Source organism: Symphodus melops (genome assembly GCF_947650265.1).
Source record: "Symphodus melops genome assembly, chromosome: 4".
Lineage (NCBI taxonomy): Eukaryota > Metazoa > Chordata > Actinopteri > Labriformes > Labridae > Symphodus > Symphodus melops.
In genome coordinates, this window is record NC_136694.1 from 17,378,699 (window position 1) to 17,404,524 (window position 25,826).

The window sequence follows — 25,826 nt, forward strand, 5'->3', positions numbered from 1 at the left end:
GGACTCTGAAACACAACGCTACCGTTAAGTATGCAAATTTGAGTCTATAAGTGATTACTTTAACATGCTCAATGCTTGTCATGCCAACTTGGTTGAAAAATGTCTTTAAAAAATAGATAGAGACTTAAAATGGTGATAAAAGGTCCCCACTTGTTTAGAATCAAGTCTGTGGCGTTCACATCGGAAGTCCCTTAAAGGACATGATCAACAGGATTCCCAAGAAGATATATTCACACATGTGTTTAATACAAATAATATATGAAGACTTACAAAAGCGTATAGGAAAACTAGAAAACCCCCAATGGTATTAATTGTTTAAAATATCCCCAGTCTCGCCATTGATAACATTTTGTTAGTCACAGAACACATGAATCTGTTGTTGTTAAGTCCTGGGAAATCCACAGTAGTTCCACTAATACATTACCCTCTCAGCAGGCTCATTTGTTGAGACTCCAATAGAGTCGACCAGATGGTCCCCTGAGCCCAGCAGTCGTCCATATTCATGAGGCAGAGTTTGACCCTGCCATCTCTGAAGGGCTGACCTCTAACCTGGACCCTTTAAAACATCAATAGTATATAGAAGAGGGCAGAGGGAGAGGAACGGCACCAGGCATAATAACCCCCACCCACAGTCCCATGGGTGAGCACCCCACCCATCTGACTGAAGGCATGGGATATGTGTGAATGCTAGAGCAAGCCAAACCGGGCAAGCCTTCACACGAGTTCCCAGGCTCTGAACATCTGTCCCGAAAAAACTGAGGAACAGGTTGGGGTTTTGAGTGCAAAGACAATGCCAGGGAATCACACTAATGATGTCAGACCATGTCAGTCTTGTTCAAGAGCATGCCACTGACCTTTGAGCTCCCAGGATGTGTTTGTAAGTTTACCCAACCTTTTGGACCATTCCGTTGGCTTACTTAGTATTTAAAAAACTGCTATGTGTGATTATTTCCTCTCTTTGTTCATGGTTCATGGTGGAATGATGTATCTAATACTCCACACAACAGCAAAACATGTTATTATTTATGGGATTAACAAATGTGTCAAAATAATACTAATGGAAATACTAATACTAACATACTGCAGTTTAATATAACCCCAAACAACATACAGTAACTAAAGAAGATATGTTTATTTTTGTGTTGTATATCATTCTTATTCATCAAGATTAATATCTTGTGTAAAGAAATGGTCTATACACTAAGTTTGACAAAAAGGTAGATCAAATTGTTCTAAACGAAAAAAGATGGACTTTGCTAAAATCTCCTCATTAAAATAATAATTGATAGAATACAGTCAGTTCCTGTAATCCTTAAACACTACAGAAAAAAAACATTATTAAGGAAGCTGTACTGTAACATTAAGTCAGCCAAAACCAACCCACACAGACATATTGTGCGGTAGAGCTCCTGCTGTGGAGGCAATGATCTGTTGACATAAATGTATAAGAAATACATGCAGCTTCTGTTTTTCATTCCAAAAGCACAGCCTGAAGCCAGATTTAATGACTACGTCTGTTTACTGGCAGCAGCTCTGCTGTTACTCTCTCACAGACGTCTTTGGCACTTTCTGTGTGCAAGAATCAGACGCTGTAGTAACCTAACTATTGTTAACAGTCAGACGAGATCTTAAGAGGGTGAAATCCCAAAATAAACCACATCTTTAAGTGACAGCCATGTAGTTTCATAGAGGCTTTTACTGTTTCCTTCATGTGGAGTCAGTCCTTCGAATAACAATAGCATAATGTCTTCTGAGTTTCTTGTCAAGATCTGTCAAATCTGGGAAAATAACTGGTAATGTCAAAGTGCAATTTAGGGGCCCAAATAGTTTGTTCAGATAGAACAATATATTGTCATTCACACAAATTTAATTTGAACACCTAACAGATTGAGCAACTGTTACGATGTTCCAAACAACTCATGAACACGCTGTATCAACATTTGCTAAAAGCAGCTAGTAGAAACACTCCTGTTGTGTTTATTCTCACTTCCTTTCTCTGAGCACTTCAACCAGTCTCTGCTTTTACTCTCTAATCTTCATACATCTATAAATCAGGTTATTAAAGCCCCAGGATAAGGGTGATTTTTTTTGTTCAAAATAGATCATCACTCCTCTTCATTTAATTTGTTCTTACAAGGATGTGTCATAAAAGCTATTTATCGTCCATTCAGCGATGTTCCAGTTCGAATGGTATTAAGTCTCATGATAAGGTTAGATTATTTATGGCAACACATTCTGGTAACCTCTGTTATTTATTTTAGTGAAGCTGCTGTAATGGCACAAACATCAGCTTTGTGGTTCTTTATTACAGATTTTATCTGGGCCTGTTCGGTCACAGTAATTTACAGAGCCGATGTGCCTGCATGGTGGAGATGAGCCAGAATGCAGATAACGCTGCATATCAATCTGACTAATTAGCTCAATAATGCAGGCAGAGGTTAAAAAAACCCTCCTCTATCAGCTTGTTCTCACAACTGAATTTATGGTCAATCAACCAATTAAAAATGTAGTCAATCATCTCATTCAAGACCTTCTGTCTGCAATGCAGGTTCAGTTTATGTATTTAATAGAGACGTACAATGCTCTATCTCATTGTAACTGCTTATTGAATGTGGACTGTAAAAGCAGAAAAAGACACAAATGTGCAAAGCGGTGCTTCCTCTGGCAGGCTAAAAGCCTGCAGAGACAGGATGTACAATAGGGAATCATGCATATAAGCAGATTATGCTCCTCCTGGAGATGATCATGTATCACTTTATTTTTCAGTAGCCAAAAATGCTCTGCAAATTATAGGCACAAAGGGATCTAATTAAGTATTCATTCATAATTTGAGACCCTTCACTGTTATTGTCCTCATGCTCGATAGGCTCTAACAGCAACACTGGAGGTTTAAGTGTCTTTTTCACATATGCTATACCCTCGGGGGGTGTCACACACAGTGCTGACATGCTATCTAATGACATAGGATAGACAAACTGTCCAGGCCTGTCAACATGAAATGCATGCAACTTTTTCCAACATCACACTTGTCACGAGGATTTCTGCTGCTGTCGATACAGTCACTGTCACAGCCCATGTAGGAAGTGACAGCAAGGGAGTTTAAGGAAATTGATAATTTGACATCAGTGACGTGGTCAATGATTTATCATGTCACATTCATTCCATCAGAAATGTCTATTTAAGAGCTTTTTTAAATTTTATTTAAAACAACAATTTCAAATGTTTTTCTTGAATGGAATGTTTGGTACTTTTTTTGCTGCGTCTTCTGACTCCCTCATTAACCTCAAATTGTTTCCAATTTACTATGGATACAACAAATGAGCTACAAGAAGTGACCATGAACTGTTAAACAGTATTTAGCCATTTTCGAAGGCAGTATAAATCATTATCTAAACATAGTTAAAAAATATCCCTGTGGCTAGCATACTTAAGATGGTCTGATCAGGTATCAGGTCAAAATTGGAAAAAAGTCCATATCCCTCAGGAGCAAATATGTATACATTAGTCCTCTAGTAAAGAGCCCTTGAACTCACTGTGACTCTGTGTTGAAGCATTAATGTGAAGGTGTCCATGCTGCCATCCCAGCTCTGACTAAGACCCACTTCTCTCTTGCAGGGATCAAGGCCTGAACAGTCGATATCTCACAGACGGTGGCGGGAACAATGCGATCCACGCAAGCCATTGGTGCCATTTGACTCATTACTGGGAATGGGCAGCCTGGGGTAAATGGGGAAAAGCACAAGGTAAGGAGGTGGTAAATGATCCCACAGCTGTAGGAACAGGAGACGCCACATTAGGTTAGTAATGAAGCACTGAGAGGAAACAGACGGCGGGAGGCTTTTCATTTCTGAGGGGAGTGATTGCTGTGTGACACAAAGTAATGTTAGGTATCTACTATTACTGATATTCTACTCCAGGGTCGGTGAATTAGCAGGTCAATAAGGAAATTCAACCTTTGACCTCAGCCTATGACATTCATCAATTACTCTGCCACCAGACTGCCATGCTTCATTAACTCTGGAGTTGGTTTAATCAGTATAATGACAATGAAACCATTGGGGAAAATGTCTGCGCCTTTTTTTTGCATGTAATTAATCATCACAACAATCTTTGTGCTGTTAGTTTGCAGCGGTAGACATTTCCACTAAAACATGTTTACAACAGCACAAAGTGTACCATGAAGGAACAGATGCTTAATGTTTAAAGAGGCTGCAAAGAAATCTTTACACAGTTACAATAAAGTGTGAAAAACGCTACTATTTCTATTGCAATACAAAAGTCAGCTCACCAGCAGGTTTAATGACAAAATGATTCTGCTTTTACATCAAATGGTCCATTTATTTGCCAACACCCAACCCAAGGTGATGCCCTTTATACTAAAAAGAGTGGCTGACCTGTCTGCCAATCATGTGCTCTCTCAGATGATGGATTAGTTCCGCTCTGTGACCGCACACCATCACTCAGAGGGAGGAGAAACACTCATCAATATTAATTCTTTGTCTTCTCATCTATATTCATATCCTTATTCATATGTATCACTGCTTACACGGCACAGATTAGAGGGCTTTGTGTTCATTTCTGACGATCATTGTTTGAGATGAAGAGGTGGAGAACCACCATGATCTTCTTACTCACACCGACACAGCTCTGTGTCTGCAGCTTGAATTCAATTTGGACTGGAAAAGGAACCCAGGAGGAAATGGAAAGTTTGAGTTATTGTTCCGACCCTGCTCATGAGTAAAAAGAAGCAATGTAAAACCAGTTGTTTTTGGTAAATTAAACTTTTTTTTTTTTTTTTTTTTTAAAAGCAAATTGTGATACACAACAAAAGGGGAGGCAAACTGAAAGGGCCAACGTGTGCTGCCCAAATCAGAGACATAACAGAAAGTATATGAAAATAAAACCTAACTAACCAAATCAAACAACAAATGAACAGTATTCCTAAACCTGGTGTTTCTAACTTAAATTGGAGTGTGTGTGTGTGTGTCTACAAAAATACTAATACATGCTGCATCTGTTGACAATATTTTCCCTTCACATCCTCCTTTCTTCTTCTAGTACCTTGCCTTCCTCTGCCTTTTCACCTTTGCTGTTCATTCCCTCAATCAGAATCTATTTAGCTGTAACTCATCAATAAAGGCAAGGACAGAAGAGTCTTGCACACCCACACACAAACACTGAACGGACACATGAAATAGCAAAGAGAAAACAGAGGCAAAGCTGCTACAGATAATTGAAAATGTTCTTTCGCAGTCATCATTTTTAATGACAGCTTTCCTCTCTTCCTGTGCAAAAACAGATGAAAGACCAAATTATAGAAGAAAATGTTTTAAAAAGAAATCTGAATTGGATGGTTGCCGTACAAAAACATGCCCAAACGTTCTGCCGTACTCTTGCTTCTTTGTTTTTCTGGCAATGGTTACCACACAGACCAGCTACTTAATTTATTATTCAGAGATACCAGCTAGATCAAGCAGGACACACTCTGTCTGCTGTGATGTTATACAGTATTCAGAACACCTGCTTAGGTGGAGCGATAACTCCCAGTGATGTTATACTCTTTTGAACGTCCCCCCTGTGACCCACACGAGCTGGGGAGAGGGCTTTCTGTTTTTAAGCTCCTAAATTGAACTCAATGCCCCAAGACATCCGAACAGAAAGCTCTCTGGGTATTTTTTAAATGTAAGCTGAAGACTCAACTTTTCACAGTGTTTCATGTATGAATGTTGGTGTAAAGATAAAGCTGAGTTAATATATAGCAACACTTGTGAAAAGCCTCTCGTTCAATTAGAATAGCACAAACTGTTGGGTCATATAGTTTACCTTGTGATTTACTGAACAAACACTTTGATCCACTGAGATTTTTTTGTTAAATGTATTGTTCCAGCAACCAGCAGCATTGATCTTTGTCTGTTTTCTGCATTGCTTTTGTTACAGAGAACGCTTAATGTTGACATTTTAAGGCCAAGTGTCATTTTAAGACTATAGAGTTGTTCTTTTCTTGGTTTCAGCATGTATTGTAGCTGCTGTAATCAGCAGAAAATTATTTTTCATCCTGAACAGTAAAAAAGCTCTTTGTCTCTCCTACGCTAAGCTGAGCGAGGCAGAATCTCTGCCCGTACAGCAGGTGGGAGAAACAGCATGGTCTCTCAGGACACAAGACAAGTACAGGACAGAGAACTATGGACAGACTCCTCCTCTGAGTCTTAAATACACTTCACAAATGTACTTTCACATCCCTTTCTCTGGCTTAATTTGTCTTGACCTCTATAAAAAAAAGAGTCCTTGTTTGATTAATATTCCTCATCTTCACTCATGTGAGGATTGATTTTGAAATGCTGGTCCCAGCGTACTAAAAAGCAGATCTTGCTCTGGCACATTCAACAAACCTTTAAACCCTTTAAGATCTCAGCAGGCAGACCTCCAGGTTTAAAAGAAGTAAGAAAAATCCTCATGAAATACATCCCTTTCCCACCTTGCCCCCATCTATTTAGCTTAAACTCACAGCTGCTGTCAGAAAGCAGCACTTTTTTCGGTGTGATTTTTAAATCCCGACCTAAATCCTACATATTCTCCCTGTTTTCAGACTGTGCATATCTGTCTAAATTTGAAGGGATTAAACAGTCTCTGTGCAGTTCAGGCTTGTTAAGGCATATGCAGGAGTTGTTGTACCATAGCTGAGGGTGAATAGTTTCAACAGTAGTTTCGAGTATTGGGCACAGAGTACAGCCCATGACCTCTGCCACTTCAATCCATCTCTATTTTCAAGAAGAGACGAGGACTGCTTGAACTGAGTCTGAATACAGTTTTCATCTCCAGGATAGTTTGAAATGGCTGCTGGCAGTTTTCTACACCTTTTTTTTTTTTCATTTCACTGGAAATATCAATTGTGACCCCTATCCCAGCATTGTTATATCTATATTTAGACTTAATAAAGCTTTTTTTCTTCTGCCTTCTTTTCTTTACCCCCCTCTCAGTCTTATGCCATTCCATGTTTCCATGCTGAGGTACTTAGTTGTCAAGTTTTCAACAGAGCTTAACTTGTGTGACTTAGACACCATGATTAGCTTTTGTTAATGTTCCTTTTAAAATCCAGTTTTGACATTGTGTGAAATAATGAGAAAAAATAAACACACAAATTGCCTTTGCTGAGATGACTCTTATAATACTGCTGGAGAAATAAACAATAACAGAATCTGATCATGCAAGAAGCTCAGAGACAGTAGCAGAAGATGTTTTAGTCAAAATGAATGACTGTCAGCATTCTGTGTGTATTAAAACATATACATACTAAGGACCTTTCTAACTGCAAATGTTTATCTTCCTATCTGAAAATGAGCTGTGCATTTATATATAACCCTTTTAATTCTCACATGCATGCATACTAAGTTGAGTGACCTTTATTTGTTAGCGACAAAAAGCCATCAGTGGAATCAGGTTTGATTACCAGATACTAAAGCCTAGTGTTTTCTTTAGGGACCCAATAATAAATTGTGCCTGAAGATTTACAGACTTAAACAGGAGAGATAAACCAATATAATTTGTGTTTTCCATCTACATTTGTTTTGTACATTTGTTCCATCAAATCAATAATTTGTGCAGTGACACAGTAGTAACAATAGAAAAGGATTATGTTCAAATCAACTCTTATGTACTTTCATTATGCCACAAACAATACACAAAATTCCTCATTCGTCCTTGGGATAGAAGAAATTGTTACTGCTCGCTCAGCCTCTTTCGCTTTGTTCCCCCCACCCACTCCAATCTTGTTTGCTCTGCGACAGGAAGCGTCTGATTAAAAATACTATCAGCACAACCGGAGGCCGCGTGCCTTCTAATCAAACTATAATGGGAGTTTACCATGTATTATCTCTGACGGGGATTTAATGAGACTTTAGCATGCATTATCTCAAAGTGAAATTTAACAGCAGTATCCTGGGGCTTTCGCAGTCCCATCTGTATCTGTTTGCCAAGTCTGAGTCAGAGGAAACAACAGCAGGAAAGGTGAGGCGAGGCTTGTCTTGGGAGCTTGGATACATCCCTGCAACAGATGCTCTACCTCTGTTTGCTGTCGATGCTGGTTTGACTTTCCATCTGGTTGCTTTGCCCTTGTATGTTTGTTTGGAACATGAAGGTGGCAAAATGAGCAAAGAGGCTGTCCTTCAGCTACCAGAAGGCTTTAGTTTGAGCCCCCTTTGCAGCCAGAATCACCCTGCTGAGGTGTCCTTGAACAAAACTGTGGGATTCTGTGCAGTTTCAGGGACAAAGTAAAGTAGCTGACAGGTTAAAACAAATGAAAAGGTTTTCTTTGAAAACTTTTTCGTAAAATCTTCGACAAACAAATAAAGCAAGCTGAAGCTATGTCCTTTTGTTCTGCAGATGAGTGAAGATGGTTCAGTGCTTTGCAAGTATTACCGCCCATTGACTTCCCACATGTTACAGTGTGTCAACACTGTGGTTGGACATGAGACGTTTGTTAATCTATATCTGAGTCATTCCACAAAACCGGTAAGATTTGAACAAGCATTGAATGACTTTTTCATGAACTAGAACAAATAATTAATAGAAATGTAGAATCTGGTTCAGCTCAGTTGTTGCTTCATTTAGTGGGGTAACAGCACTCTAAGCATCAGGACAAGGATCAACCCATCGCCCTGACCTTGGCCTATGATACACGTCTACAGGCTATTCTGTCAGTAACGGCAGAAGGTGAGAAAATTCATCAAAAAGAAAAAAAGGTATATTCAGGAAAACAAAGAGTGTGGTGAGCAAACTATGAAACAGGAGTCATAACCAGCCTTTAGGCATCAGTTCTCAACATTAACTCTATCTTCTTTCAAAAGATGCACTTCAACGTCAACTAGCAAGCCAGTGTCATTTTAAGTCCTATATCGCTATGTAGCAGAAGTAGGCCGTTTCTCCCAGATGTCCTTTATTGTTTCCAGCTGATAACTGATGGGTTGGGATTTAGTCACCCTGCTGAATTCAAAATGTTATCGTGTTTTGTGTTTTACAGTATTCAATCCTAATAATACAACAGTTTAAAATACAGTTTTAAAATGTAAAACTATGGCAAAGGTCAATGGGACATTAACTAGGCAGATGTTCCTAGTTAATGTTAAATGGCTGAAATTAGAATGTAAAGATTGAAGCCTCTGCTCAGATCTCACTAAATGTTATACATCTTTCCATCAAGTTGTGAAGCAAAAACTTGGAAATGTTTCATGGATGCAGTTATTTCAGCTCTTCCATGTTGCAGCAGCAAACAGCAGCTACAGTAATATCAACAGTAAGAGCATGTCACCCTGTGCAGCACACAGTGTGCTGTAGGACACACTCTGACTGAAAGAGGGCCACATGCTCGAGCCATGTGACTGTGTGACCTCTGCCTGATTGTATGTTTGTGTGTGGGTGTTTGCCCTGCTACTCTGGTCAAGCTGTAATGGAAACAATTGATGAATAATTGATTCGACTCTAATGGATGCATTTGTATTTGTATTTGTGTGTGAGAGTGTATGCACTATAAATTTGTTTATATTCAATGTACTGTACCTTTGTGCGTGACCAAACATCACCAGGAGTTTTTTTCATAGTGTTAACCTTTAGTGGGAACCAGAGGCATTATAAATGAATGATCATAATACGAAATGGGCTGATAGACAGTTCTTCCTCCACGCAGCATGTCGCCTGTTAGTGTTTTTTTCCCATGTTGTGAATCAAGAAGTCATCACCTCAGCATGTCAGCCTGTCCACAGGTTCGCTACTGACATCATTCCTGCAAACCTAATTAACAATATCTTCACCATCAGCTGCAAGCTCTTGAAGGCATGACAAGCAGCCAGGAGGGGAGTGTGAAAGTATTAATATTTATGGCTCTATTCAGTTGTGAACAGAGAACTGGACTAAATTAGCAAGTCTAATGCTTTTCAATGCTGTAATGCACTGCAAGAGAAGGGGAAATTGATACAGTATACGCTCTCCAAATCACAGGTGGAGTGCTGCCATCAACACTGATTTTAGCCTAAGAGGCTCTATTTTGTGGTATTTTGTGCCATTCCGCACATTCAGAATGGGATTTCCCTTATGGTGCTGTATAAACTACAGATGGTTCGGGCATCTGCAGTATGGCATTCATCTCTCTCTCTCTCTCTCTGTCTCTGTCTCTGTCTCTGTCTCTGTCTCTCTCTCTCTCTCTCTCTCTCTCTCTCTCTACCCTCCTGTCTCATACTCAGTCCAACAAACTTTTAATGAGTCATAATCTGTGTAGGCAGTGATGAGATTTAATGAGGTGCCAGTAACCTTGGGTTGACTCGACTCCACTGCAACACACATTTTTGATCGAGCACAAGTGAGACGTGGACTTCATGACAGCAGCACCACGCAAGTGAATACAGGATTACGGTTCAGAAAGTAGCTGGGATTTTTTTCGTTTCTGCGTCTGTAGTAATTGGTAGCGATGTCAAACCTCGATTGAAGAGTTTGCAAAGGAAGACAGAACTTTCATATTAGCATTCTGTTGTCAAATTCTGTTCCCACATCTTCCCCAGAGTGGGAGATCCTCAAAGATTGCTGTGAAGGTAGAGACGAGCAATGTTGACTTCTGAAGGGGGAAACAAGTCAGGAAAGAAAAGACAGAATTTCTGATCTGTGACTACCTTCATCTCAGGGTTGTATTTAACAAATTAACACATTTTGTGTCTCACATTAGTTTTGCATTCCAGCTAGTTGATAACCTATAATAACTCAGAGAATGCATAAATTATCATTATGAGAGTTGAATATTCTTCATGCGAAAAGATGAGTACAGCATGTAAATGTATAGTGCAGATTAATGACACAAAACACTGAAAACTGAGTGTAGATCATGAACGCCTCCTGTGTTAACACTTATTAAGAAGTGCCAGTTATCTGTGGCCTGTCTCCATATTTTTGTAAGACCTAACAAGTTGTCATCCTCATCAAACTGGTGAAGAGTAGCTTTGATGGGATGGCTGAGTCATAAGGCGCTGTCATGCTGCGTATGCAAATAAACTACTGCCTTCACTTCACACTTGACAAAGCGATCTCTGTCAGGCCAAAGGGCTCTGTGTTGAATGTTGCCTTTCCACCAGTAATGAGCTACTTTAGCAAATCAGCTCTGAGTGCATGTTTTCAATGGGATACGCACACACACACACACACACACACACACACACACACACACACACACACACACACACACACACACACACACACACACACACACACACACACACACACACACACACACACACACAGTTGAAGACGGCACGTTGCAAATAGCTCCTTGTCCTTCATCTGGGTCACGCTCTCAGCAGTTGAGAAGGGATCTTATTTGTGTGTGTGTGTGTGTGTGTGTGTGTGTGTGTTTGCACACTCACTCTGTGAGGAAGTTGGTAGTTGTGGAATTAATCTGCTTTGTTGATGGTAAACATTAGCAGAGGTAGAAGCATCTTGACCAGTTATAATGACACGCAAGAAAAAATGACATAATTACATTCTATGTTTGTATCGGCTACTGTACGTACAGTATGATTCGTTTAATTTAATATCCTGCAATTTCACAGATCAACATTTTTTTTCCAAGTACTTTGTAACTCTCTGAATAGGAAGTAAAACTATGCTCCATAAACTTCTAACATTTAACTTTTACTGCACCTCTTTAAAACCCATAAACCACAGAAATGAAAATGATCTTCTTGGAATGAAATTGTTGGATTTAATGACCAACAAATGTGAGTGCTGTTTGAGAGCCAATGTCTTTTGTTATAAGCTTAAGATTCGGTAGAAACTGCTAGATGGGATGGTTTGTCAAAAACATACATTTTTCTTTCCATTCATTTAAGACAAGGGAAACAATTTCAGGCTGTGAGGTTTCTATTGAGATTCTTTCCTCTGCATGTCATTCCCAACTCTTTGTCCCAATTTCCCTTTCTATCAACTGTCCTATCAAATAAAGGCAAAAAGTGACTTGTCACAAGCCGATTTTCCTTTTTTTTTTTTTTTTTTTTAAATTTAAAGCAGATTTAAACAGCTCTTGTAGAAGCTCTTGTCGTTTGACACTTCACAAATTTTAAGTGTAGGTTTATACTGTATCTACTGTGTATCAGTTGGTCTGTGATTTAAATATCTTGCTTTCAGAGCAGACAAGATTACCATCCATGGATTGACACAAATATGCCCAAATGACAAATCTATCTTGGTTGATTCACTTGAAGAAATGATCACATCACTTTATCTAAAAGGTAAATCAAGTAAAGAAAAATGGCTGATTTGCAATACCATACCAACTCTGAGTACACTTTGAGTGAAAGCGACTGCTGAATGAATTGTAGAAAATTGTACAATTCAACATGTTATCAGTACATTTACACTATCTCCAAATTATTTCAAACTTGTTAAGTAAATACTAAATCACTTTGACCAACCTTAATCTAAGCCTTGAAACAATCTTTTGACCTCATTCCCTACCACAGAGTCACAGGTAAGGGACCCCTACCCATATGTCTACCTAGAGGCAAGAGACAACGTAAGAGACATTTAAGTGACCACAGGTGCTTTAAATAACTTCAGGCCAATTAATGGACCCGGACCAGGGAAGGAATTGACCTACTTCTATGGGGATGCATTCAAAGCCAAAAGGGAAAAATACACTGACCTAAACAACTGTTCTTTCTAATACAAACCTGATGAAGCCACGTGGGCAAAAGGTGTTGTTTGTTTGTGTATGTTACTTTAAAAAAAGCAATTCAACCTTCTTTTGTGTGGTGAATCTCTTCTCATTTCCTGTCAAACTGTTCTTGCTTGCACCCTTTAAAATCCACTTGCAGGGACTTGGCTCAAATTATAGCAATGCCTAAATATATTCCTGCAGAACTGCTCCCATTGGTAAAATACTATTGGTCTCTCACACTCTCCACACTTCTTTTGGGGAATGGTTAGCCTGACCTGCATTTCTTTTTATTTTTGGACGATTTCAAAAAATACTTTCCATTAACCCACATATATACATTCATTATCATCACAAAAAGGCCCAAGCCAACCAGGAACTTCAAGTATCTGAAGTATATTCTGCTTAGGTATTTATTTTGTTGTACATAATGATGTGTTGGTTTTTTATTCTGCTATTCTTTACACCTCCAATCTACCTTGCAATAAGTATTGTCTTAGTGCAGATTTTTCATTACATACTGTAATGAGCCTTTCAAGAAAGGCCCCAGATGGGGGATTGAAGCACAGAACAATCACACTGCAAGGCAGCAGTGCTACCCACCACACCACTTACCCTCTGTAAGTGCAAAGTAAGAGGGTCTCCACACTCTCCTTTAGGGTCACCATTAACGCTAACTTGCACGCCCTTCACAGAGAAACCTCCTAACACAGTCAGCAGTTTCAAACCCTCCAACCTTGTGAGAAAGAGACAGCCTTACACCTTGAACACCTTAGCACACTGTGACATTTCCTTAAAAAAAAGTAGATTTATCCTTTATTTTGTCATAATCAATAAGAAATGTTCCAGACCCAGGATTTCAAACCACAACCTTTCTGACGAGGTGTAACGTAAACCAATACACCAACATGCTGCCCTGCATCTCTATCCTTTTCCATTACTTCATGATAATTCATATGGACCATAACCAGGGGATCTGAACCAACAACCTGATCATCATTAAAAACATGGCCATACATGGAAACAGTTTTGCTTTGAGGCAACAGAGCTAGCCCAGACACCGCTGTACCATTGGTGGGCAGTGGTACATTGATGTATGGTGGCACATTTTAAAGTTTTGCAATTCTGTCTTTTGGGGAAGTAGAGTAAGAAGCCTATTGCAACAGGGGTGAGCTCTAGCCCAAACCGGCTTCTTGCTCTGGCTCTGCCTCCCTTTGCCACTAAAATCTCTCTGCAGACTCTCTTTTCTGTATCCCTCTTTTTTTGCCTTTGTTTTTTTTGCCTAATTATTTGTTTTATTATTTGTCAATGTACGTTTTCTTTTGCTCCTTGTTTTAATGTGTTGTGCAACTTGTATTTGAATGTCATTAAAGTGCTATACAAATAAAGCTATTGTTACTTTTACCTGGGGCTGAGAAATGGTATAGAGCCAGTTTTTAAGGAGGAGGAACATAGATGTTAAATGTTGGAAGATTTTTTTCCAACCAAGAACATTCAACATTGTCAATATTCAGTTTAGGCGGATAGCAAACACACCGTAGGCCCTCAGCAGCACGATTGCCCTTTATCTACAGTGTGTCAAACAAACGAGACCACCTCTCTGCTGCTCTTCTTCTGAGACCTGCCATCTATCTCTCTCTCTCTGACTCATTTCCTGAAATGGGAACCACTCCTCCTTATTCACCCAACGGAGAGATTACAGGCTGGAACAGATGAGATGAAGAGCTCAGCAGTGCTGAGATATGGACCTTCAGTCTAAAGCAGACAGAGAAGGGGAGGATGACATTGGGCTTATGCGCAAGAAAACTTGAGACATCACACTTAAAGGTTTCATTTTATCAAATAAAAAATAGAGCAACTGTATGTACGATTATTAACACATATTCACAAAGCTAAAACAGTTTTCTGAACTAAAAGGCAGTGCAGTGTCCTTGCTGCCATGTCCTTGACGGAGCAGTCAAACAAACTGATTAATGCTCCAGGAGTGAGAAACACACAAAGGCAAGCAGGTACTTTGGGAATCAATTCATCACACTTTATTTAGTGTGACCCTGACCGGTAGTGGCTAGAGAGCTGCACAATACAGCTCTCAGCACAAATGAATGAGTGTAGTATAGCCCACATGCACCAACAAACATCATTTTAACTCTTTATTTGAATAAATGCAAAGACAGAAAAATCTCTTCTTTTCAACTGTTTAAGATTTAAAATAAGAAAAAGAAATCGGCCTACAACAAGCAGGCCAAAACAAGCATGAAGGACATGTTTAGGTCACATCCATTGCTATTTAGACACATGGGGACGCTTCATTAGGAGTGAGCCATTGGGGTCACTAGGCCATCTCTTTAAAGGTCTGCAGGTGCTGGCTGAACTGGTCAGCATTTTCTTTGGCTGTAAGAAGCTGCTTTTCACACCACTGAACCAAAGCTTGCTGGAAAATCTCCACACGCACGCTCTGGAAGTGTTTAATCTGGGGGTGGGGGAGGAAAACAAGCATGTCTTAAGATGTAAACAAACAGGAGGTTACACAACTCACTTGAGATACTGATTAATATATTTGTGATGATTTACCTCGTTTCTTGCCATTTCACAAATCTGAGCAAACTCCGCCTCTGCTGCTTCCTTCGCCTCCTCCATCTGATGAATGTGAAGCATTTCATCATCAGTGTGCAAGTTAGTCCCAAGAATATACGAGCTATACTCAATTCTCATGTCTTCTTATCGGATTTGGTTGGATCTATCCTCTTGCACAGAATATTAGTAGAACAATACTGACACCTGCTGGTCACATCATAGTATTTACAAATTGTACTGCATTGGTTTGTTGACTCACAGCAGCTTTCTTGACAGGTTTGGCCTTCTCCGCATTCCTTCTTGCATTCTCCATCTCCACCAGTTTACAGGTCCGCCTAAAGAGCATTTCCTGTATGAGAAGTTGTAGGCATGTGAAACTGTACAAAAAAGTTTTAGAAAATTACAACGTATCATATTCAAAAGAGCTACATGTAAAGAAAACAAACAATATAATGAGCATACAAGTACTTGAGAACCAGCAGACAAACCTTTTCGGCCTCTTGGTAGCGTGAATCCAGGTCCAGGCCGAGACCAACGGTGTTGAAATCGTTCTCAGCAACACTTGTCATATTTTTCTGCGCACACACACACACAAGCATATAACTTGCAGATTCCTCTGCAGTGCATTGAATCATCATCACATGTAGTGTTGTTCTATTAAAGAGAAGAAACTTACCTGTAGAGAATTAAAGACTGCAGATAATTTCACACAAGCCCTATAAGAAGGACATGTTAATTTTCTCTTCTTTTGTTGTTTGTTATTGTCTTTTGTTGTTCTCATATATTTCATATTGTATACAGATTTTAGACACATTTACTTTTACTGCATGTGATGTTTGCATGTGACTGACACTATTCTTTGTCTCACTTTGTGAAAGCCTGTTTGTCTGGCTCCTCCCCTGGTTCCACAAAGAGATGCAAGGCAGTGGCAAAGTGCCCACAGGCAACTGCTATTTCTGCAAACAAAGATAAGAGGAGCGAAAAACTAACATGAGACTTGGGACAAATACAATTTGTGATGTTGTTTGGCGAAACACTAAAAACTAAAAACCTGTGCTAAAACAAACATAAACCACTATATCTGTATGAAAATAAATGCCATATAACACAAATTGTAATTGGTGAGCACTTCATGTCTGTGTTTTTAACCCTTCAAACTAAAACAAAAGTCTCCTTACTTTGCTCAGCCAGCACCACATCCAGGAATTTCTGTAGAAAGAACAAAGCCGTATTTGTATAAAACACTATCTGGCCTGCTTATATAAGGGGAAAATGGGAAGTGGGGTGAACAAAAAAAAAAAAAATTGACTGACTCACCTCAGCTGCAGTCTTGCTGCAGCCAGTTAGAAGAACATTGTGATCACGCTCAGTTTGAAAGAACTCATCCACATCCTGCGGACACACACGTATCACAGTAAAAAAACAAGCTAACATACAGGAGCAGAGGCTGTGTCAATTGTTTGTCTGAGTGCCTGTTTTGTACCTTATGGCCATTTTTCCTCTTTTCCTCCACAGCGTGGCTCAGCCGGTTGAAAATACCTTTTCTTAGCTTTTGTTTGCCTGGAGGCTGCACACAAGATCACAAATAAACAAGCAACGTTTGTTCAAGTAAATACTGCTTCTTTTGCAAAGTAAATAAGATGCATGAAACGAAAGCTTCCTCACATGGGAGGATGCCTACAGGCCGGAGAACGATGATGCAAGAAAACAAGATGCCAACAACAACATGAACTACATAACATTTTGTTTGTTTGTTTTAAGCCTTTTTAACCTTAGGACAGTGGATAGAGTCAGAAATTAGGGACAGAGAGAGTGGGGAAAGATGTGGGAAAAGAGCTACAGGTTGGATTTGAACCTGGATTTACATTAGGCGTGCACCATAACCACTTGGCCGACAAAACTCCCAAAGCCAATTAGCATTATGCGTAAACATAATTCTTATTGGGCTCAGACTTTGAAATATTAAACTATAACTCTGTGTACTTGTTCCTGCTGTCATAACACAGACATCACTTTATAATCTCTCTCAGGTCAGCTGATCAGCTGCCCCTGAGGGTGCCTAAAACTAAACAGGAGCTCAGAGGGGACCGCGCGTTTGCTGTTGCCTCAGCACCTTAAACAGGCCTCTTCTCTGTCTGTTTTTAAAACACGTCTTAAAACCCATCTCTTCTCCCTGGTCTTTGACACCAAGTAAGATGTTGATTTTATTTATCTTATGCATATTATTTCTTTTACAGCATACCATGAGTCATGTTTTTTAATCCTTTTAAATTATTGTGTATTATTTATTTATTATTATTGTGCACATCCTTTTTAACTTACTTTGTAAATTTATTGTACATCACGTTGGTCAGCTGTGTTTGTGCTTAAAGTGCTTAATTAAATAATGTGAGATTGGATTGGTTAATAGACTGAATAAATAATTAGTTATTTTCATGGCTTTAAAAAAAGTCAAGCTGTTTGATCACTCTATTTAGTTAGAATCCAAAAATCATGTGAAAACTGTTAACTTTATAGAGCATGTTTGTCTTTAGGTATTTTTGCACACCCTTGGTAACATTTGCACGTGTTTATTCAGTAAAATTAACTTCACCACTTTGTACCTTTGAAACACTTCGGTGTTCTCTTCTCATGACGTTTCACCAGCCTGTTTGATATTTTTTTTTATCTAACAGTACTGTATCTGTGTCCTAACCATTCTAACCAAGCCCACATAACTGATAGCAGACAAGCCTGCACAGAATAGGTACGTCCAAGTGTGGACATGCGGACACCACTGTTGTATCATGTTGCTATTCTGTCTCTTATTTTCCCTTCTGAAACGAAGTGAGTGAAAGTTTAACCATTTATGGCCCGCCTTTGTCATAAAAAGCCATCATGTTGATAATTGCAATATAAAATGATTCCCTTTTACCCGAGGTTAAAGCAAAACACGTATCTGGAAAGAAAGTGAATAAATAGCTGTTCATTCGTGTTCACTTACATCTGAGCTTGTAAGGAAGATTTCCAGAGCTGTATTTTTGCTGAGTGTGCCATGTGCAGCAACCTGCCGGAGGAAGGTTTCCAGAGCTTTACAGTATGGCTGCCACTCTCCTAAACTAAGGAGGCCTGCGAGAAAACCATCAACATTTGAACACCTCATATCACATTGATTCCTAATAAGAAGAAAGACAGTATGATGGAAAATACGGCTGTTAATTTATCTTTTCAATCTTTCACTTTGCCTGTGGAGGTGGTCATTATCACATGCACTCACCCAGCTGTTTCATCACCTTGGCAGATGGGTTCACCTGAGCCTTCGGAGGAAGAGGAGGAAACTACAAGAAAGAAGAGAGTTGACTTTTATTTTTTTCACATACTTATGTTCAAAGTAAGACTGATCTACTGATTTCTTCAGAGACATGTTTTTTTCATGAGGTGCTTGGTCTGATAGGTGAACCAAATAAGGTAAGTGCTTGTTTAAATGTGAAGTGCATGGATACAGAGATTCTACCTAATTATTGTACAGAAACTCAAGCAGCTGAATGACATCAGTTTCCATATTATTAAGAAAAGGAGGGAGTAAAGAAGGAACATGGGGGTCTTTTTAAAAAACAAAAGGCTTCTGATACTTGGTCTGTTACAAGAACTCTTCATTAAAGTTAGAACATTGAGTATATAAAGCTTCAAATTAAAAGCCTAAAAAGATAACATGCTCACCTTGGAAAGACTTTGTCAACAGTTCTACATAAACTGACAAGAGTGGGCGACAGACATGTTTCAGCTCGAACAAAACCTTCAGGTCGGAAATTTGTGCAAAGGTTTACAAAGGGGTCTATGTGCAAAAAAAATGAAACTGACTATGATTCCCTGTATCCCGGGCACGTCCTCCTGGGAGAAAAGATGATGCTGCAGCCACTCAAAGTCATCGTAGATCCGAACCACATGGAACTCTCCTGTCCCTGATAGCTGCCACACACAAGACACATCATGACGCCCAAACTTTCTGCTTGGAAAACATTGTCATTCAAACAAATAAACTGACTTGTCCTTCTGGTTTTACACATGTACACAGCATTAGAGTAAACAAAGTTGGCAGCAAACAAGTTAACATAAGGTTTTCTTACCTTTTGAGATATAACAAGGAAGGTGAGAGTGTCCCCGTCTTTCATCAACTCTGAAACCTTGATGGTGTGGCCATGAACACTCAGAGCTGATGTTGCTTCTTTAAACTCTTCCTGTAATATTGAACATTTAACATTAGTTAAGTAAAATCCTAGAAGTATGCAAGCTAATTGCTACATGTGACGAAAATGTTCTTATTGTATTTTTTTACTTTGCAAACTGAGATTAACGGAAATTAACAACGCTCCTGAACAACAACATACGGATGTCTGCATGGAGTAAAATGCTGTCACATGATTGTCAGAGGTTGGCAGAGAGAACATTTGAAGGCATACTTACCATCATTGTATAACTTGCAACCTAATCGTTCTTGTATTTCCTTCTCTGCTTTGTAAAATTCTTCAATCCCACTTTATCTACTTAAAAACAGCAATAAGCTGTGGAGCTCTTTTGTCTAAATGTTGGCTTTAGAGAGCTCACTCTCCAACCGCTGAGCAGGCACAGGATTTCCTTTCGGTCAAAGTGCACGCTGGTCCTGTATGAAATGAAGTCGAACAGCCAAATGTAAAGTGCTGGCTCAGAGAAAAAGATGTGTAACTTCTATGTTAGTCAGTAACTCAGGAGCGTGGACACACCCACTCAGTAAAAACTGGCAAAATGGTCCAATCAGCCCCCCCAAGGTGTCAACTTTCCTGCCTTAAAAAAAGAAAAGAAAAAAGTAAACATCCACTAAACATACATTTTCCTATAAGATAAACACAGGGAGCCCTACTTAGAGTTATGTTAACATCTTCAATGCAAAACACAGACAACGAGTTGATCATTTAATATGAAAACTTTATTATCAATAAAGACAATGCATTAAACCATAACCTGTACAGGCCAACAGGTACAGGACAACAGTGCAGGTTAGCTATGTGTGGTGCTCTTCTTCAAATTCAACGCCATCTCCAAAATAAAAGCTGAAGACAGGCTCCTCAAAACTGTAGTAGTCATAGGGACTGCCCTCATCCTCCATTTCCTGACCGAAGCTCCAGTGTGAGACCTGCTCCTCCACAAAGGAACTCTCATCGAAGTTATGAAAGAAGTCTGCAAAACTGAAGTCGAAGCCTGACCCATGTCCGTCCTCAGGGTTATAGGAGGTCTCCGGATCATCTAGGAAAGCGTCATGCCCCTCACTGTCGTACAGCCACCTCTTCTCCTTGTCAGAAAGCACCTTGTAGGCTAGAAGAGTAGACCCCAGAGGTAAGACGTTTAGATTAAGAAATGAAAGAACAGTCAGCTGTAAATTCGTTAGGTACATGTCAGTGTGATGCTATAATTGAATTGCACAAATACAATGTTTTTTCTTTTTTTAACCAATGATTCAATTTTGGGCCTTAAATGCATTTCAGTTTACCAGCATCACACCCCTTCAAAACCACAGTACAGGCCTACAATTTTTCTATAAATAGCATACAATGAATTGTTATGCCTAAATCAATTGAGAAAACATAAATAAATCGGCTTTTAAAACTTAAACAAACAAGTTATAACTATTGCAAGCATGGTTTAGCCTACCTTCGGCAATCTCTCTAAAAGTCTTCTCTGCATCTGTGCTCTTGTTCTTATCAGGGTGGTATTTTACTGCAAGCTTGCGGAAAGCCTTCTTTATCTGGCTGCCACTTGCTGTGGGCTCAACGCTGAGAATATCGTAGTAATTTCTGCTCGACTCCGAGGCACAAGCAGGCAGGATTTGAGATAAGCAGAGCTGCAGGACCACGCAGACTTGCATCCAGTGGAAAACACCTTGCACTGCCATGTTGGGCGACTTCATGTGCACAGATGAGGAACCCTAAGACAGTTTCACAATAAAAAAACTTATCAGGAATTACAGCTACCTTGCGGTTTGACAGCTCATCTCCATATGCACTGACAGTTATCTACACCACTACACGTCAGCTGTCTCCAGAGCTGTGGGCTGGTGTAAAATGCTGCAGCTAGAGGAACTAGCTTTGAGAGTCGAGTTGTTTCAACAACACGTGTTCGACTTGGGGAAGTTACAATGCATAAAATGCAACCTGTTTTGATAAACACTAGGCTATATATTTCTAAGCGACATGGCTGTAACTCTCTTCTGTGAGACTTTTGAACCAGTGAAAAAGCAAGCACTGTGAAGACCACGTCCTCGGTGATAGAAAAAGGTGATAACTCACACGTTCAAGTGCGACTCTCCATCAGGACCACTAGAGGGAGACATTAACACTGACAGAAAACGGTTGAACTTGTTATTGTCCTAATAATATGGTTATTTTACACTCAGAAATGTGAGGTAGAAAGAAGACTGAGAGAATAATGTGTCTGGATTTAATAATTATATGAACTCTGGGGAAGTGTTTCAGATCATCAGCTGATACAAAGCAAGTCGGTTGAAAACACATTCATCTTTTGGTTTATTGTTTATATATAACTGTGTGCATAGTATATGGCGATGAACTTGCTCTGAATCGGAAAAACAGTACTCAGAAACACACTTTCCATATAAGCAACACACAAGCGGATTATTTACCCACTGTGTTCAGATAAGATCAGTAGAGCATGTTTTAATGGACTGCAGTTCTTGTAAGGGTCACAGGAGGCAGTTAAGGGACAATTTCAAATAATTCATGATCAGCTAAACCGAACAGAATATTCTGGGAACTGGATCTTGTGAAATTCACGACATTTTAAAAAGTATGACAAATAACAGACATGCATTAAGGTGTTTATCCTCTTTTTTTCTTTCTAATGTGTACTGCCTGTTTTATGTACTCCAGTCCAGTAGGTGGCGGTAATGCACCTTCGAGCTGGTTGCATTTGACCAATTCGCCAGAAAGAAGAAGAAAAGAAGAAGTGGTAAACAAGACGGGGCTCTCAAAAGGAGTGTAAGAAATAGCTCCCTTCTGTTGAGAGTTTTAAGAGATAACAGTTTAAATGTTAGTGAATCAGAAGGCTGTTTCTTTTTCTTTGTAGGACTCAGTCGATACTTATCCTGGATCCTGCTCCTCGCTCTCCAGTTAGACAGAAATGGTTCGCTAGCCAAAACATGCTAAAGTGGTGCTAAGAGCAAGACAGGCTGGCTGCACCAACTCAGCTTTAACGTGACATATTCAGATTGATGAGACAGCACAGGGGGCTTGTTTACCAGCTGATAACCTGTGTGCTCGGTAGTCTTGCTTTAATGTTACCCAAACATTGGCTGTTGCTTTTAATGGAGTGATGAAAACGACACTCAGTGCTGGTTATAGATGTGTCCTCTAATGTGTTTCATTAAACATGTTGCTCAGTTTGAAATATACGAAAAGGAGCAACACAATATACTGACAGGTGAAGAACTGGTACAGAATATCAAAAGCCATAGTTGCTTTATTACCTTTTTGGTTGCTTGATGTTTAATAATAAATCATATGGTAGAAATTGTTTTTGTTGTTTTTCAACATTGTTCTAAAGTGCAGCATCTAAGTAAATGTTCTCAAATACTTTCAACCACTTTGATGATATGTAACAATACTAAGAACTTGTTGTATTCATTATACTGTACCCATCAGATAATTTTCACGTCATAGTTTTCCTCATTTCAAAGCTCAACTTTGGTTTATATTTTGTTCCACAGATCTTCGAATGGGAGATTGCACTTCTCAAAGGAAAAGGTTATCCTACACTTGTATGTGCATGAGAACATTTGACCGGTCACATCAGCCCCATCATACACATGAGTGCTGTTTTCTCCTCAAGCTGGGCCAAGCGCCATGCCTGACCGGGACACATCCTACCTGTCAGGTGGTGGTGGGAGTACTGTTGGTCTGGGTGAAGAAGGAGGACCTGGGTCTGGTCTGGTAGGGGGCTTAGTGGAGGGCAGAGGAGGCTCAGGAGGAAGCGTTGGAGGAAGCTTATCGGGCTCTGGCAGCATGGGGGGAGGAGGGGCACTCGGAAATGGTAACGGTTGCGGGAACGGTGGAAGTGGAGGGCAAGGGACGGGACTGGCTTTGGATGGTGTCTGCAGGGACTTCATACGCAACGTGTGCAAGAGAGGGAAGCGCTGCCGCTTCAGACACCCAGACTTTAACGAGGTGCCGGACTTGGGAGTGCAAAAAAACGAATTCATCTTCTGTCATGATCACCAGAACAAGGAGTGCATGCGCTCCAACTGCCGCTTTGTCCATGGATCTAAAGAGGATGAAGACTATTACAAGAAAACAGGAGAGCTGCCCCTCAGACTCAGAGGCAAAGTTGCAGCACGACTGGGCCTGTCCCCAATGGATCTCCCCCATAGCCGTGGGGAGGTCCCCATCTGCAGAGACTTCCTGAAAGGCGAGTGCCAAAGGGGCAATAAATGTAAATTTCGCCATGTCAAAAAGGACTACGAATATGAGCCTGCCAGGGTTGGAGTGGGGGGTGTAGTGGGTCCTGGTGCCAGCGGGATGGTGAACACAGGCGTAGGGATAGGGGGTGGAGGAGTAGGAACTTGTGGAGGGATGCAAGGACTTGTAGGGGGGGGAGGTGGAGTTGGCAGTAACATGATGGGGATGGGTTGCCCCAGCCTGGGCGGATGCAGAGATCCAGTGATCTCTGGAGTGGGTGGAATGGGTGGAGGTGGGATGAGTGGTTGTCTGTCTATAAATTCTGCAGGTCAGCGGCGTTATGACAGGAGCTCGTGCTCCGTGTATGACCCTCTGCTGGAGAGTGGACTGTTTGATGCCAGCTCTCTGGAGGCTTCCATGGACCACACTGCTCTCCAGCTGAAGAGGCGGCGGTTAGAGGGGATACGTTTTGCAGACGGGATAGGAGGAGGCCACTACGAGCTGGGAGTTCAGGCCACCTTGCAACCACGGCCCCTGGAGTGCAGGTTCTTGGAGGAGGAAAATTCCTTGCTGAGAAAAAGGGTGGAAGAGTTGAAGAAGCAGGTACATTTTAAGATGAAAATTAGTTGATATATTAAGATCTAGTTAATATGTAATTAGGCACTTTAAGAAAAGAAGATATAACTTGTATTTGTAACAACGGATACCAGATACTGAAATGTGCATTATTATAGCCACATTCGTCAAGAAAAAAAAAGTGTAATATATTGTGTTAACTAAGTCAGAGCTTTAAAAAACAAGGATTAAATCATCTTAACAAAGGTTATTGAATGCTGCCCTGTAGCATTACACAGCGTCACATTTGAAAAGGCTTGAAATATATCTAATATATATATATATATGTGTAAAATGATAGGTAAGGTAACATTTCTTGGGCTGTACAGTACACAAAAGCTTACATATTTTTATCCAAACAAGAATATTACCTCTGCATCTTCAGGTGCTGGTACGTCAGTCGAACATTTTTAACAACCAGTGGTTTCATTATTTCATCGACACATTCATTTGAGTAGATTTTACAAATAACAATTACCAACAATGGAGGATTGCAACTTGTCAAATGTGACAGTGTTTATGCTTTTTCCTTACACTGATAATGATAATTGTGTTTCGAGAAAATGTAATGGAAATAGTTTTTTCTTTTGAGACATCCTGATCAGTGGATTCAAAGAGAATTGTCCAGGTCAAGAACTCAGTCTGCAGCTTTTCTAATCCATATCTCTTGTGCATCTCAGGTTTCTAATCTTATAGCCACAAATGAGGTTCTTCTGGAACAGAACGCCCAGTTCCGGAGCCAAGCCAAAGTGATGACACTGTCCTCCACTCCTGCACCCACTGAGCAGAGTATGGCGCCCCCTGTGGGTGCCGTGAGTTCCTACAATCATGGCATCGCTCAGACCCACACCACCCTGAGCAGCGCAGGACTGCAGCCTCGACCTGTCACTCAACAGGACCTTGTTGTTTCCACTGGAGCTCCTTCAGCTCCCCCATCAAACGCTGCCCCACCTACAGCCCCTCCGCCCCACCTCAACCCTGAGATCACCCCCCTCTCTGCCGCGCTTGCACAGACCATCGCCCAAGGGATGGCACCTCCTGTTTCTATGGCACCGGTTGCTGTTTCTGTGGCGCCAGTGGCAGTGTCCATGACGCAGCCTCTGCCAGGCATTACCATGAGTCACGCCACTACCCCAATGGTTTCGTACCCGATTGCAAGTCAAAGCATGAGGATCACCACACTGCCTCACTAACTGATAAGGTGCAAGACTGAAGTATCCACAAGTCGGATAGTAGCATCCTCAACAGGGATTTTTAACAGATGCTTTTGTTGTTCGTGTCTGAAACTGACATCATGAAAACGTAGCTCATAAAAGGGTTAAAAAATAGTTCTCCAGCAGAGGGCAGGAAAGACTTCTACGTGCTGCCCCCTGACTGTGTGCTTTCTGTGCTTTTCAGCAGCCACATGAGAAGGTATCTGCTCACACATGGATACAAATAAAGACCCAACTGGCACGCCTTTAAGGTCACGAATGATGTTTGAACCACTTCTAAAAAACTGCTGCCGCTCTCTACAATTGTACATG

General features: G+C 40.4%; 3 protein-coding genes across 4 annotated transcripts; 1 reads left to right on the forward strand and 2 right to left on the reverse strand.

Moving 5' to 3' along the window:
• Positions 1–14,709: 14,709 nt before the first annotated feature.
• On the reverse strand, positions 14,710–21,597 carry LOC306823152 (sorting nexin-5). Of its 2 annotated transcripts, XM_079342539.1 has the most exons (15): positions 21,562–21,597; positions 19,706–19,901; positions 19,369–19,479; positions 19,103–19,210; positions 18,519–18,579; positions 18,246–18,370; positions 16,746–16,829; positions 16,580–16,654; positions 16,441–16,471; positions 16,131–16,218; positions 15,939–15,978; positions 15,751–15,837; positions 15,522–15,611; positions 15,260–15,325; positions 14,710–15,158 (listed from the first exon to the last, which is right to left on the reverse strand). In XM_079342539.1, exons 2-15 carry the CDS (start codon positions 19,709–19,711, stop codon positions 15,021–15,023), a joined length of 1,110 nt encoding a protein of 369 aa, XP_079198665.1. In that variant the 5' UTR covers positions 19,712–19,901; positions 21,562–21,597; the 3' UTR covers positions 14,710–15,020. The 2 variants fall into 2 exon arrangements, with proteins under 2 accessions (XP_079198665.1, XP_079198664.1); XM_079342538.1 differs by lacking the exon at positions 21,562–21,597 and having other exon boundaries at positions 19,706–20,032.
• On the reverse strand, positions 20,183–21,574 carry LOC306823154 (dnaJ homolog subfamily B member 9-like). The gene is made up of 2 exons (XM_079342541.1): positions 20,927–21,574; positions 20,183–20,590 (listed from the first exon to the last, which is right to left on the reverse strand). The coding sequence occupies exons 1-2, from the start codon at positions 21,180–21,182 to the stop codon at positions 20,280–20,282; spliced, it is 567 nt and encodes a 188-aa protein (XP_079198667.1). The 5' UTR covers positions 21,183–21,574; the 3' UTR covers positions 20,183–20,279.
• A 577-nt stretch (positions 21,598–22,174) lies between the features above and the next one.
• On the forward strand, positions 22,175–25,757 carry zc3h10 (zinc finger CCCH-type containing 10). The gene is made up of 3 exons (XM_079342534.1): positions 22,175–22,269; positions 22,998–24,288; positions 24,981–25,757. The coding sequence occupies exons 2-3, from the start codon at positions 23,134–23,136 to the stop codon at positions 25,491–25,493; spliced, it is 1,668 nt and encodes a 555-aa protein (XP_079198660.1). The 5' UTR covers positions 22,175–22,269; positions 22,998–23,133; the 3' UTR covers positions 25,494–25,757.
• Positions 25,758–25,826: the final 69 nt, after the last annotated feature.